General features: G+C 47.0%; 1 protein-coding gene across 1 annotated transcript in view; it reads right to left on the reverse strand.

The window, feature by feature from the left end:
- The window catches only part of GDF11 (growth differentiation factor 11), a 35,361-nt gene extending 27,254 nt beyond the window's left edge, over positions 1 to 8,107 (reverse strand). Inside the window, exon 1 of the mRNA XM_028712311.2 lies at positions 6,778 to 8,107. Within this exon, the coding sequence (XP_028568144.2) occupies positions 6,778 to 7,180 (403 nt within the window). The 5' untranslated portion in view covers positions 7,181 to 8,107. The remainder of the gene's footprint in view (positions 1 to 6,777) is intronic.
- Positions 8,108 to 13,631: the final 5,524 nt, after the last annotated feature.

The following is a 13,631-nucleotide window of genomic DNA, read 5'->3' on the forward strand; positions in this document are numbered from 1 at the left end:
TGGCACTATAACTTGAGCTGAAGCAGGTTCAGCTTCTAATAAACACCAACCAAATTATTTTTTATGCCAGTTCTGTGCTGCTGCCCAGACAGTAAAAGGGTTAGGATGCTCTGATCCTTCTAGGACCTAGGTGCTTAAGTAATTGTTGATTAGCAAGAAGATTTGTCTTGTCAAGCAATATGCCTAAATAATCAAGAGTTAACCATTTCCATCTCAGCAGCAGCAAATACCAGCATCCAGGACAGATCGATAACGAGATCGCTCTCTAACGGGAAATTGTTTTGTTGTGGCCTCTCTTGTCACTCTCACCTTTTGAGTTAGCATCCAAACACATATCCTTTCCTCTCTATACTTGATTGAGTCCCAATTTCCGCTAGACACAAGCTCATGATGACCCCGCCCACTATGTTTCCATGACTGACTAATGAATCCTGATTCTCCATCCAGTATATACTTATCCAATGTTAGACCTCTGTGTGGATGGCCTCCAGGTTCTCTGCCCTGCATAAAAAACTGTATGGACAAGAAGATACCATCAGACTTTTGATATCGCAGGCTTCCTGGAAATTGCTGTTCCAAAGGGATCATGTATCCCAGTTGTGATGGCAGCACCTTGTGTATTCAAGAAAACAAAGATGCTTTCCTCAAACCGCAGCAAACTGGTAAATAATTATTTAACCTCACACAGTCTTGAAGAAGCAAGGTAGGGATCTGGTAATTGTGGCAATGCAGAAAGAGAACCAAGTGACAAACCAAAAAATGTACACAGAAACAAATAGATATATATGGATTAAAAGAAAGAATAATTTTAATAATCCATATTATTTACATTGTCAGAAGTAAGCCTTGATGCACTCTAGAACATAATCTACTCTCTGCATTGTGTTCTGCATAGGGCTGTGGCATGTCCTGAATGCACGTATGCAAACCGCACATGCACACAGATACAAAATAAAAGGGAAACCGAGAGGACAAAACTGTCCCATTGAGATACCGCTCCAGAAGCCACACAATACTTTAGAAGAATCTATGATCCAGTTGCAAGGAACAGCAAGGATGATGGAAGGAAGGAACAGACTAACTTTTTCTAAATTGGCATGTCCTAAAACAAGGAGATGGAATCACAGAGGCCATAATGACAAAAAAAGTATAGCTATAAAATGTTATTTGTGAAGGGATCCCTTATGTACTAAGCCTTCAGCAGTAGAACATGAAACCCTGAAGAATAAGATACCCCATACTGAATAGTCAATTCAACTCAAACAAGACATATCTCTCTCCATCTCTTTTTTTAAAACCTATATATGAAAGGGAAAAAACAAACTTATCTGGAAGATCTTTTGGACACTGGAGGGAAGCAAGTCAGTGTTAGAATAGAGCAGGCTTCCTCAACCTCTGCCCTCCAGATGTTTTTGGCCTACAACTCCCATGATCCCTAGCTAGCAGAACCAGTGGTCAGGGATAATGGGAATTGTAGTCTCAAAACATCTGGAGGGCCGAGGTTGAGGAAGCCTGCTATTAAATAGAGTAATATCTATGAACAAGGATGTGGTGGTAGTGGTGGTAGAATGTTCCTCCTAAAAGTCAGACAGCTAAGGATTTTAATCAGGATTGCTTTGGGTCAACATCGCCTCACAATATTGCAAGCAGGTTATTTATTATTCATGGTTATTTATTTCATTTCTATCCCACCCTTCATCACAAAATGATCCCAAGGCAGATTACATCAAAGCAACAAATAAAACCAGTATTACAGAGTCATAGAAATCATTCCAACTATTCAGCATAGTTAAACCCCTAAGTTCACAGCACCCCACACTTATTTACACCCTTGAGCTTGGACAGGTAATTCCACCCACAGAAAAGAAGGACCAAGCTCACTGTATCACCACTGCGTGATGAGACCTTGTACACCCAAGATTTGTCCTAAACTATACCAAACAAGGGATGTGGGTGGCGCTGTGGGTTCACCCACAGAGCCTAGGACTTGCCGATCAGAAGGTCGGCGGTTTGAATCCCCGCGATGGAGTGAGCTCCCATTGCTCTGTCCCAGCTCCTGCCAACCTAGCAGTTCGAGAGCATGTCAAAGTGCAAGTAGATAAATAGGTACCGCTCCAGCAGGAAGGTAAACGGCATTTCCGTGCGCTGCTCTGGTTCGCCAGAAGCGGCTTAGTCATGCTGGCCACATGACCCGGAAGCTGTATGCCGGCTCCCTCGGCCAATAAAGCGAGATGAGCGCAGCAACCCCAGAGTCGGTCACGACTGGACCTAATGGTCAGGTGTCCCTTTATCTTTATACCAAACAAGCACAGCAAACAGTTGCTTGCTTTGCTCTTTCCATTCTTCCACAAGGAGGCATGTGAAGCTAGTCATTTTCTGCTCATGATGGAGGCAGAAGTTCCATCCTTGGATACATATCGCATCCTACCAGACTTCTCCAGAAAAAATAAGAACTGCATATGCCTTTGCAAGGGTTAGGGTTAGATCAAGATCGACCAAACAGGCCTTCTTTCTAATACTACCTCAAATCCTATTCCAGTTTTCAGTGTCATTAAGAAATATGTAGGGAAACTAAACGAGATCAAGGCTGGAGTCAGAGGAATTTTCAAGGTAGACTGGCAGCTCTATTTATGTAGGAGACTGCATGAACAACTCTCTCTAACTATGGTTGAGTCAATGCACTACTTACTTTACATGAGGCCATTCCCACACTTCAAACATGAGATGGCATTGCTCTAAATTTAGTGATGAATATGGACGAAGTGTATTGCAAGTACTTCATGTTTGGTAGTAATTTCGTTGTCCCCGAGAGGGGGCAATGACAATAAAGATATTTATTATTATTATTATTATTATTATTATTATTATTATTATTATAGTACTCCTTACCTGACAATTCTTGCTCACTTCACCATCAGATTACCTAAGCTTTTGCCTCATAGTGATTTCACTAATGATTCCTTAGCCTGAATATCTGGCTAATAGCCAGTGAAGTAATTATGATTATCCTCTGGCAGATATTGATTTCGAAGAAGAAACATTACATGTCTCTTTGAACTTTATTGAGCTAATATAATCAGCACAAATTGCTACAGAAGCTTAAAACCAGCTTATTTAGTGCTGGGTCATTTTTGCTGCGATATTTCTGCTGGTTGTTGTAAAATATGTTTGGGTTAAGGAAGTCAGAGGAAAAGAATATTACACTAATCAATAGTAACCACAATTCTTCTGTTTAACCCTCTAAGCTCAGGTACTCTCCAACTTCTCTCAGCTCTCAGTTCACCAGAAATTGGGATTTAAGAGTTAGTTCTGATGATCCAGCCATGAATATTTATGGCATGTGCAGACAATGGATTTAGAGACATTTAACAGTTATGAGATGAGTTCCCTTCCATAATCAAAGTCTGTTTTTATGTATCTGCCTTTCTGGAATTAAAATTATTAATTAGATAAGGATTATAAGTCAGCTTGCATATTAAAATGCTAACAAACATATTACAAATGTAACAAGAAGTTGATGAGGTTGTGCATACTGTATAGGTAATTCTTCCATGTGGTTCATGGCTGGAGTCAAATAGGTCTGTTCTGGTTCTTGCAATTTAAGGGTCAAAAACCCCTCACATCTATATAAGAATTTACAAGATGCGTGTACAGTGTGCTCTAATTCAGGTGTTGCTACTATTTAGCATTCAGTGAGCACCACTAGCATTCTGAGTGCTGGAAAATTGGCTGAGTTACAATGACTTTTAGCATCCAGAAAAGTATTGTCGTGCGGTTACCATTCAGAATCTCAGCTCTCCCTTGGTGCTGTCATTGCGTTCTACACTGACATGCAGCCTCATTGAAAACTAGAACTAGAGAGGACCAGAGTATGACTCAAGATGTGCGTCACTGATCAGTGCTGATAGCTCCAATCCTGCAAAAGTTAGTCATCATGGTCAAGTTTCACTGAAAGCAATAGAAAATTAAGTAATTTGCAATTAACTTGTTCCATTGGTTTCAATGGAGCTTTGTGATATCAAGCTTTAGCTGGATAGGAGCTGATAGTTCACACATGCGGTTATCTTTTTTTAAAAGAATCAATGTAATATAAGGAAATTGTAAGTTCTGTTCCTTGGGATCCATGATGACTCCTTCACACAGGAGAATAATTGCTTGACTTTCAGTTAACAAATGAAGGACATGTGTGTTTGAATTGGCTACAAGAGAGATATGCTAAATCAAGTTTTAAGCAGTTGTGGAGCCAGTTGTATGTAGTGTTTTCACATAGGACCACCTGTCATATGAAGAATGGTTGGGCATTACACTCCAGGATACTGATTCTTGTAGCTAGGTAGCTAGTCTTGTCTATACTTGCTCTTTTCTTCAGGCTCCCATGCACCCCACAACTTTTGAAAGACTGAGTGAGTGAAGCTTAGATTTTGTTACCCCTAAAGGTACTGCTTCTGAGGTTCCAAGGACTCACTCTTCAGATAGAATGCACCCGCTGTTTGCTGCACCGCAGCAAGTCAGCTGTGGTACAAAAAAAGTACCTGCTGCTATCCAATCAGTAATATCTGCTTAGCCATATGTTTAGGATTTTGCCCTCTCCCCTACCTGTGGCTATATACAATGGCTGAATGTGCTTTACTGTGCTAGGCTGCTGGCGCTAAGCAAATGGTCCTGGGCCATTCACCCTCATTGAGCCTCACAGTAAGCTAAGAGCTGGTTTAAAATAAATACAGTGGTACCTTGGGTTAAGTACTTAATTCGTTCCGGAGGTCCATTCTTAACCTGAAACTGTTCTTAACCTGAAGCTAATGGGGCCTCCTGCTGCCGCTGTGCCACCGGAGCACGATTTCTGTTCTCATCCTGAAGCAAAGTTATTAACCTGAGGTAATATTTATGGGTCAGCGGAGTCTGTAACCTGGAGCGTATGTAACCCGAGGTACCACTGTATAATTATTCCGGGGTGGAGGGGAGCCACAAAATTTAACATTTGTTTAAAAATACCTGAAGGAATAGCACAAGATCTCTTGTGCCCATTTTGTGTCCCTGTTCAGTTGGCACTGGGAGCAAATGTCCCTACCGCTCCAAGAGAACGGTGTGGCTCCTGTCACACAGAGATTTTAACAGAAAGCTTGACATTCTATCTTCCACCCACAGGCCACACTACCCATGTCACTTATTATGTTCTAGAGAAGGCGCATATTTCAAAGTGAATAAATAAGAGGCCTTCTTTCCAAATAACTGCATGCCCAGAACAAATATATATATATATATATCTGGCAGTACTCACTCCAGAGTTGGTTTCAAACACCAAGTCCTGACACATGCGGTGATGCCCCAAGTTTTGAAATATGCCAGAGGTTCCCAGAGGTTCCCAGAGGTTGAATATTGCTGTTGGGTTTTCACATTCAGCCCACTTACAAATAAACTTGGCAAGAGGACACAGCAGCAAGAAATATTGCACAGCACTTAGGCCCAAGCTGTCACCACCCCCTGGCGACTCTGTTTTCCCAAAACACTAAGAAACATTTATTTTTAACTGGGTTTTTTTTGCACAAAAGGGGGGGAAATGCCATCCATGTGAGTCTACAATAAATGAGAGAAGTACAAAGGGCCATGGATCTTGGCAGACCTGGAAAGGAAACAGGGAGGGAGTGTGTGTGCATGCTCAGGGAGGCAGCTGGATATTCCAAAGCCTCGGGCTGGGCAAACTTCTCGAGCTGTTTGCAGCTGGCGAAAGGCAACCTCACAAAAGGGATTACGCCTTCACTTGGCAGGGGGAGAAAAAGGAGCCACACTCTCTCCAGAGCTGAGAAATGCCGTTTCCCCCTTTCTACTTGCGAGAGAGCTGGAGTGGCAGACCGCTTTCAGAATCATGACACCTTTGGCAGCAGCGCTTCGGGGCCAGAGCCTCTCCATGACCTCTCCTAGGTTTATTTGGCTTTGGCAAGGGGGGGGGGAGTACTTTTCATGCAACGCCAACCTATGCGCTCGCGCACACCCCCCCACCGCCTTCTTTTCCAAAGCCCCAGCTCGGAAATCCACAGAAGATCCGCAAAGAGCACAGCGACAAAGCTCACCGCTAAGACGAGTTTGCACAATAATACTCCAAACGCAAAAGGCTCGATGGAGCCGCTCTACACAAAGCAGACCTTTCCTTCTTCAGACGCAGCCGGTTGGCAAAGAACTTTGCACAACTTAAAAGCGACGGTGGGGCTTTTTTTTGGGGGGGGGGGGCGATAACCTCATTGCATTTCCCCTTTTCTTTTTTCTTTTTTGCAAATAGAGGAAAGGGAGCCGAAGGTATCTTGGAGGGCAGGGAGATGATACCTTTTAATGTGCACCAACACACGAACAGCCAACCATTCAGGTCAGTCCCCTCCCGGCCATTGCTCTCGACTTGTTCAGCATGGAATAAAGCCGCTCATGGAGAGAGTCTGAGAAATATTGCCAGCGCTGTGGAGGAGGAGGAGGCTGAAGATGCCTCCTGAACACCTGGTCCGCGCGCATCCCCCTCCACATACAGAAGAGCAACCAATCTGGGCTCAGGGGTCCCTGAGGATGGCAGCGCTGCCTGTTCTCTCAGAGTGATTTATTCCTGGCTGAAATAAACAATAAGCTCCGGGACTAGCAGAGGCGATGCGGGGTGGCCGGGCGAGAAGCCTGCTTTCTTCCTTGGCTCGGCTCCCCCACCCCACCCCACCCCCCAAAAGAGACCGCTAAAGTTGCGTTTCCCATGCACCCAAAGACCCCCTTAGCGCGGCCGTGCCTCCTTAACAAAGAACTTACTTTCTTGTGCCATGCTGATGACAGTCTCGGTGGTGGCATGGTACTCGTCTTCCTCCAGATAGTCGTCGTGCTGGAAGGAGTCCCCCTGGAAGTCGTGCAAGTCCAAGATCTGCTGCAGCGGAGGCGCTTTGGGCAACAACTGGTTGACCACCTCTCGGGTGATGTTGGGCGCCTCTTTGAGCCTCAGCTTGCTGAGGATCTGCGACTTGATGCTCTCCAGCCTCATCTCCTTGCTGTGCTTCCGCCACAGACACACCGGGCAGCCCTGGTCCTCTGCCTCTGTCACCAAGGGGACTCCCACCGTGGGCGCTTTATCCGCCCCTCGCTCCGCCGGCTCCCCCGCGCAGAACTCCAAGGACAGCACCAGGCAGCAAAAGAGCACACGAGACCTGGGCACCCGCATGGTGGGCGAGCTGCGCGGTGCACCCTCCCGCCCCCCGCCCGCACCAAAGCCCGGTCCTTTCTCTTGCAAACAAACAAAAAAAAATCGCCCTGCTTTGGCCGTGCAGGGGGGATGGGGAGGGATGGCGAGCCGCAGCTGCTGGGTGCTGGTTGGTGGTGGTGGTGCTGCTGCTGCTGCTCTTCTGATGGCTAGAAGTTCTTTGGGTTGGAGATGGTGGGTGACTTGCTGGTTGGGGGAAAGGAAAGGCCGGGGTGGGGGGGGAGAGGGGAAAAAAAAGGACTCTCCTTTTATATCCCAACTGAACTGTGTCGTAAAAAGCCTTGATTGGCTGCGGAGGCAACAAAAGATCTCCTGGCAAAAGGGCTGTCACCAAAGGGGGAAAAGCGAGCGAGGAGTTCTGCGCGCTCGTCTCGTGTAAGCGCGGAGCAGCCCAGCCTCGCTCGCCTCCGTGTGTCAAACCTTTTAAGCGCTGGCAGCTCTCTTTGAAAGCCAGAGGGGAGGGGGCGCCCCGGGGGGCGTGGGGCGTGGGGAAGAGGGATCTGACAGCCCCTTAAAGACACAAAGTCCCCTTTGCGCAGCCACCTTCCCCCCTTCTGGTTACCTTCCCCGGGAGGCAAATTGCGAGGTGGTTTTAATAATGCATCTGGCAGGGGAGGGGCTGCTGGGAGCGGCCAGCGGGGAGGGGGCGGCTCGGGCGCCTTTGGGAGTCGAGCAAGGGCTGCTGAGCCGCGTCGGGTTCAGAGATGGCCATTTAAGCAACGCGGGGACTTAAGAGGAGAGGCACTGCTGCCGACCCTCTCTCCTTTTCCTCCTCCTACTCGCCCGTGGTTCCGATCCTCGCCTGGCACTTCCTTATAGTTGCCCACTTTGGACAGGTTAAGCTCTCCTTTTCATCCGGAGAGAGTTTCTCTCTCTCTCTCTCTCTCTCTCTCTCTCTCTCTCTCTTCCTCTCTCTCTCTCCCTTCTCTCTCTCTCTCTCTCTCTCTCTCTCTCCACACATCCCTTTCATTCTCATTTCTGGGACGTTTGACAGTTTCTAAGTGCCCCCGGACCATCTAAATCCCCGATCGATGTGACAGTTTCTAGATCCCTCCTTTCTCTCTCTCCGGGTCGCGGGCGCTCTGACAGTCCTTAAGTGCCCCCCTCCCCACTCGGGCGCAGCAAGACCCGCGCGCCTCCGCTGCAAAAGAGAGAGAGAGAGAGAGAGAGAGAGAGAGAGAGAGAGAGAGAGAGAGAGAGATTCGTTTTCTGCCAAGCGAGCAGTTTTCTTTCTGCCTTTCTCCCCGGCTCTGGCGTCGCAGCTGTCACCCACTCAATAACCCTCCGCTGCCCTTTCGCGTTAATGCACTGCAGCTCCTTGCTTTGCATGCTGGAGCGCTGCCTCCTCTTTCCCTTTCACAAGTTACAATCGCATCTCCAAGCAGGGCGCTGCTAACCGGGGCTGCGCCTGGGGGTGGCTGGGTGGGTAGCTGGGGGAGGCTGTTATTTGGCAGGTCCCGAGCCCGGCTCCAAGCAGGAGCCACGTGCGGTTTTGTTGCCTTTTTTCCCGCGGTGTTGTTTTTGGCCGTCTGATAAAAGGCGAGCGGGGGAGGTGCGTTTCTTTCTTTCTTTCTTTCTCTCTCTCTTTCTTTCCGAGGGCAAGCGCTGCACCTTCCGCCCCAGGGTTCATCGACTGCCTTTCCAGGGCTCTAGAGACCCCTCGCTTGTGTCAGCGAATCTCCCGAGCGAGCATCTTTCTCTCTCTCTCTCTCTTTCTCCGCGCCCCCCCCCCCTTTTGCAGGCAGCCCACCCCGCCCTGCTCCGCTCTGCTGGGCACAGTCAAAGCCTCCAGGGTCAAGGGAGCGTAGCAGGGGGGAGCTGGCCAGGTGAGACGCCTATTAATGAGGTGGGCGGTATAGCCGAGGACAGCGAGCCAGAGAGCCCACGGCCTGGGAGCGAGCGAGCGAGGAAGGAGGAGGAGGAAGGAGGCCAAGGACAGCGAGCGAAAGGCGATCCTCCCTCTTCCTGGGGGAAAAAAAGAGGGAAATAAAGTGGGGAAAGGAAGTTCTCTTTAACGTTTCCAACAGATGCGGGCCACCCGCTTAAACAGCGCCTGTTCTCCTTTGCTAAACGACTCTTTTCCTTTTCCCCTTCAGAAAAAAAAAAAAAAGACTGGTTCGCGGTTCCAAGAGAAAGCTATTGCACTCAAGGCGATCCTCCTAAACCCCCACTGTCCCTGAAATGCGCTTTCCCTTAATGAGCCGGAAAGCGATTCTTGTTTGAATGATTCGTTTCCGTGTCCGCGCCCCGCCCCAGGGTGAATTCAGACGGCCGTTTAGCCAAGCGGTAACTTTAGCGCTTTCCCAGTAGTGATGTTTTCCCAGTAGTGATGTATGGAAGTGAGAGCTGGACCATAAAGAAGGCTGATCGTAAAAGAACTGATGCTTTTGAATTATGGTGCTGGAGGAGACTCTTCAGAGTCCCATGGACTGCAAGAAGATCAAACCTATCCATTCTGAAGGAAATCAGCCCTGAGTGCTCACTGGAAGGACAGATCCTGAAGCTGAGGCTCCAATACTTTGGCCACCTAATGAGAAGAGAAGACTCCCTGGAAAAGACCCTGATGTTGGGAAAGATGGAGGGCACAAGGAGAAGGGGACGACAGAGGACGAGATGGTTGGATAGTGTTCTCGAAGCTACCAGCATGAGTTTGACCAAGCTGCGGGAGGCGGTGGAGGACAGGGGTGCCTGGCGTGCTCTGGTCCATGGGGTCACGAAGAGTTGGACATGACTAAACAGCTAAACAACAACAACAACTTTAGCGCTGTGGGGTTCTGATGGTCATCTTTATGGTCTTGCCAGGTGATGAGCAAGCATCTGCACCTGGTCAGGAATCCGAGGAAGCAGGGAGCCTAAGTCTCCAAGGGAGTCAGAATCTCCTCCTCTTTCTCAGAGTAACACAGACTCACATCTTACCAAGTGTTAACCGGCAATTGCCAGTGAACAGATCATTCCTGGTGTCTGAAGGACCTGGCAAAAATAGTCAACTTTACAACCTCGTGAGGTTTGGGGCTGTTTACAAGAATGTGTGCATCAGGTGTATTTGTTTTGGTAAGGGATGGGAACTACATTTAGGCCCTTCCTTTCTTCCCACCCCACAAAAAGGTATTTAATAGTCACAGCTTGACACTCAGTCTATGCAGTTTAAGAGTCTACTTTCAACAATAACCAAAAAGGTACATGACAAAAATGGACTGATTTCCCCTTCTGTAGTTTACAAACTGCTCAGTCTTCTTTCTTTTTTAGAAGGGAGGAAAGCAGGAAAGGAAAGTGACTCCGGAGATCCTCACTTTAAGCAGGAGCACACTTTCATGTCTCTAATACGCATTAGTCACTCGGTGCATAGAATTAATGTGTCCAATATGTAGACCCTGGGCTTTTTTCAGCCTCCCCAGTGGGTGCCATTGCCATTCAAAGAGAAGGAGGCAGGCATTCATGGTGAGTTCTGGCACCTCTTTTTTCTAGAAAAATAGTGACAAAACACACTGCTTAGCACACGTTCAAATGTAATCTGAAATATAGGAACAATGGCGTGCATCACTTGCACAGGTAGCATTATAGAGCTTTCCCAAAGTATTGCAGCTTGAGACTGGAAGCTGCAGTCCTATACAAATTTACCTGGATGTGATTCATTCATAATTTCTCTGGACAAAAGAAGCAGATTATAATTTCATCTGTAGAAGTCTGTAACAGTTGTAAATGGAAGGAACTGTAGCAGCACAGGAGAGGAACATACATGCATTCCTTAAGGAGCATGTCCTGAGATTCCAAAGTACAGTGGTACCTCAGGTTAAGTACTTAATTCATTCCAGAGGTCCGTTCTTAACCTGAAACTGTTCTTAACCTGAAACACCACTTTAGCTAATGAGGCCTCCCGCTGCTGCCGCACCGCTGGAGAACGAGTTCTGTTCTCATCCTGAAGCAAAGTTCTTAACCTGAAGCACTATTTCTGAGTTAGTGGAGTCTGTAACCTGAAGCGTATGTAACCCGAGGTACCACTGTAACCATTTTGAATATGCAGAATGTCTTAGTTTCATAGAACCAGCATAAGGTAACCAGGTGAAACAGAGGGAAAAGCTCTTGCACTTCTAATAGCTGTGTAGAAGGAAAGGGCATTTCAGCAGGTGGATAGCTTACATAAAGAAATAGGCAACACGGATTAGAATTTGCATCATCAAAAGAGAGCTGTTAAAGGTTTATCCCTTGTCAACAATTCTCATCATGCAATTTTGGAGCTTCAGGTTACATCCTGTGGCTATGTCCCCTGAAATTGTTAAGCCTCATGTTCTTCATGATTCACTTCCAACTCACTTCTGGCCATGGCAACATGTTTATTTTATATAAAGGAATCTAATATGCCATACTTTACCTGGAAGGGTCATACGTCAGCGGCAGTTCACCTACTTTGCAAGCAGAAGTTCCCATATTTAGTAGCATCCCCAAGTAGGACTGGGAAAATATTCCTCTCTGAAACCCTGGAGAGTGAGTTACTGCCAATTAGTGTGGACAATAATTGCCCAATGGTCTGGCTCACTTTATTTTAATGCTTTTTGGCCCTGACAAGCCACTATTGTTCACCCACCTGTTTGTGCCTAACTGGATTCTTTGTTTATCCTTCCATGTTGCCATTGGGATCTTCAACCTTTACTCAAAACTGGGTACTCATTTGCACAGAGAATGGGGGACCTACTGAACCAAACTCCAAATCCCATTGAGCCCTAGTCAGCATGGCCAGAGATCGGAGGTGATGGGAGTTGTAGTCCAACAAACATCTGGAGGGCCACAAGTTCCCCATCCCTAGGTAAAGGTAAAGGCTAAAAGGACCCCTGACCATTAGATCCAGTCATGACCGACTCTGGGGTTGCGGCGCTCATCTCGCTTTATTGGCCGAGGGAGCCGGCATACAGCTTCCAGGTCATGTGGCCAGCATGACTAAGCCGCTTCTGGCGAACCAGAGCAGCGCACGGAAACGCCGTTTACCTTCCCGCCGGGGTGGTACCTATTTATCTACTTGCACTTTGAGGTGCTTTCAAACTGCTAGGTTGGCAGAAGCAAGGACCGAGCAACGGGAGCTCACCCCATCGCGGGGATTCGAACCGCCGACCTTCTGATCAGAAGGTCCTAGGCTCTGTGGTTTAACCCACAGCGCCACCCGCGTCCCTTCCCCATCCCTACATTTGACTAAATGGCTTTCCTTTGAGTTGAACATCTTGCATATACACCAAGAAGAAGAGTTTGGATTTGATATCCTGCTTTATTACTACCCGAAGGAGTCTCAAAGCGGCTAACATTCTCCTTTTCCTTCCTCCCCCACAACAAACACTGTGAGGTGAGTGGGGCTGAGAGACTTCAAAGAAGTGTGACTGGCCCAAGATCACCCAGCAGCTGCATGTGGAGGAGCGGAGACGCAAACTCGGTTCACCAGATTACGAGACTACTGCTCTTAACCACTACACTACACTGGCTCCCAGTGTGCATAAAGCACAAGGGATAGCTCAAAAGACAGAAATAGTTCCCCCTGCATATAATGTGCACTTTATAGGATCCATTGACACACACAATACGTAAGTTTAATCAAGAAGGGTTGCCTTTCTTCAAGCCAATACAATCTTAAGCAGCGAGTTGAAAAGCACCTATGCTGGTTTCCAGGTGTTTTCAGATCAAAAAGCTCTGGACAAATACATACTTGTGTACAGTAATCCAAGAGTGCCCATAAAGTCTTAATGTTATTTAGAAATACCATTTTGTCTCTGACTATAACACCACTGCTTAATAGGCCATCTATGAAGTTATTTAATTCTGCTCTGGTTGGTTGCCATTTACATCAATACTGCTGACGTTTAAGTATTGGAGACTTAATAGACTATCCTAGAAGCCCAGTGACATGCTTTATGTTCCTCTGCTTTAATATGTGTCCATTTTACTTTATTTTGTGAAGGCTATAACTCAGCTGCCTTTAATGGGTTTTTCTTTAAAAAAAATAAATCAGCCAGATTATACTAGCCTGATACTCAGAGATTTAAAGAAATAAAAAAGCTGTTGTGCAGCCTTTCAGCCCCACAAGTCCGTGGGAGTCTTTCTGCTCCCCAAACTGGCACAAGATAGCTTGCACATGTTCTCTTTGGATGTCAGGGCCCTGACCCCAGCAACAGAATGGGCCACGGATGTGCTAAATTCAACTGTGTGTGATGATATGTTGCCTGCTGACCTTAAAGAGGTGCTAGTACACCCACCCTGGGCCCAATGGACTATAACAACTATGGACCCAGCACCCATTTCTTGGCAAGGCGATTGTGGCTTTTGCCCTCCTAGGTGACATCGTGCTGGGTCATAAGGAAAGGGTCAAATGAGTGTGAAGTGATTGGCAAGTGGGAACCCAAGGGGAGGAATTAGAGTTAGTGTTGTTAAGGAG

The sequence above is a fragment of the Podarcis muralis genome, chromosome 2 (genome assembly GCF_964188315.1).
Source record: "Podarcis muralis chromosome 2, rPodMur119.hap1.1, whole genome shotgun sequence".
Taxonomy (NCBI): Eukaryota; Metazoa; Chordata; class Lepidosauria; order Squamata; family Lacertidae; genus Podarcis; species Podarcis muralis.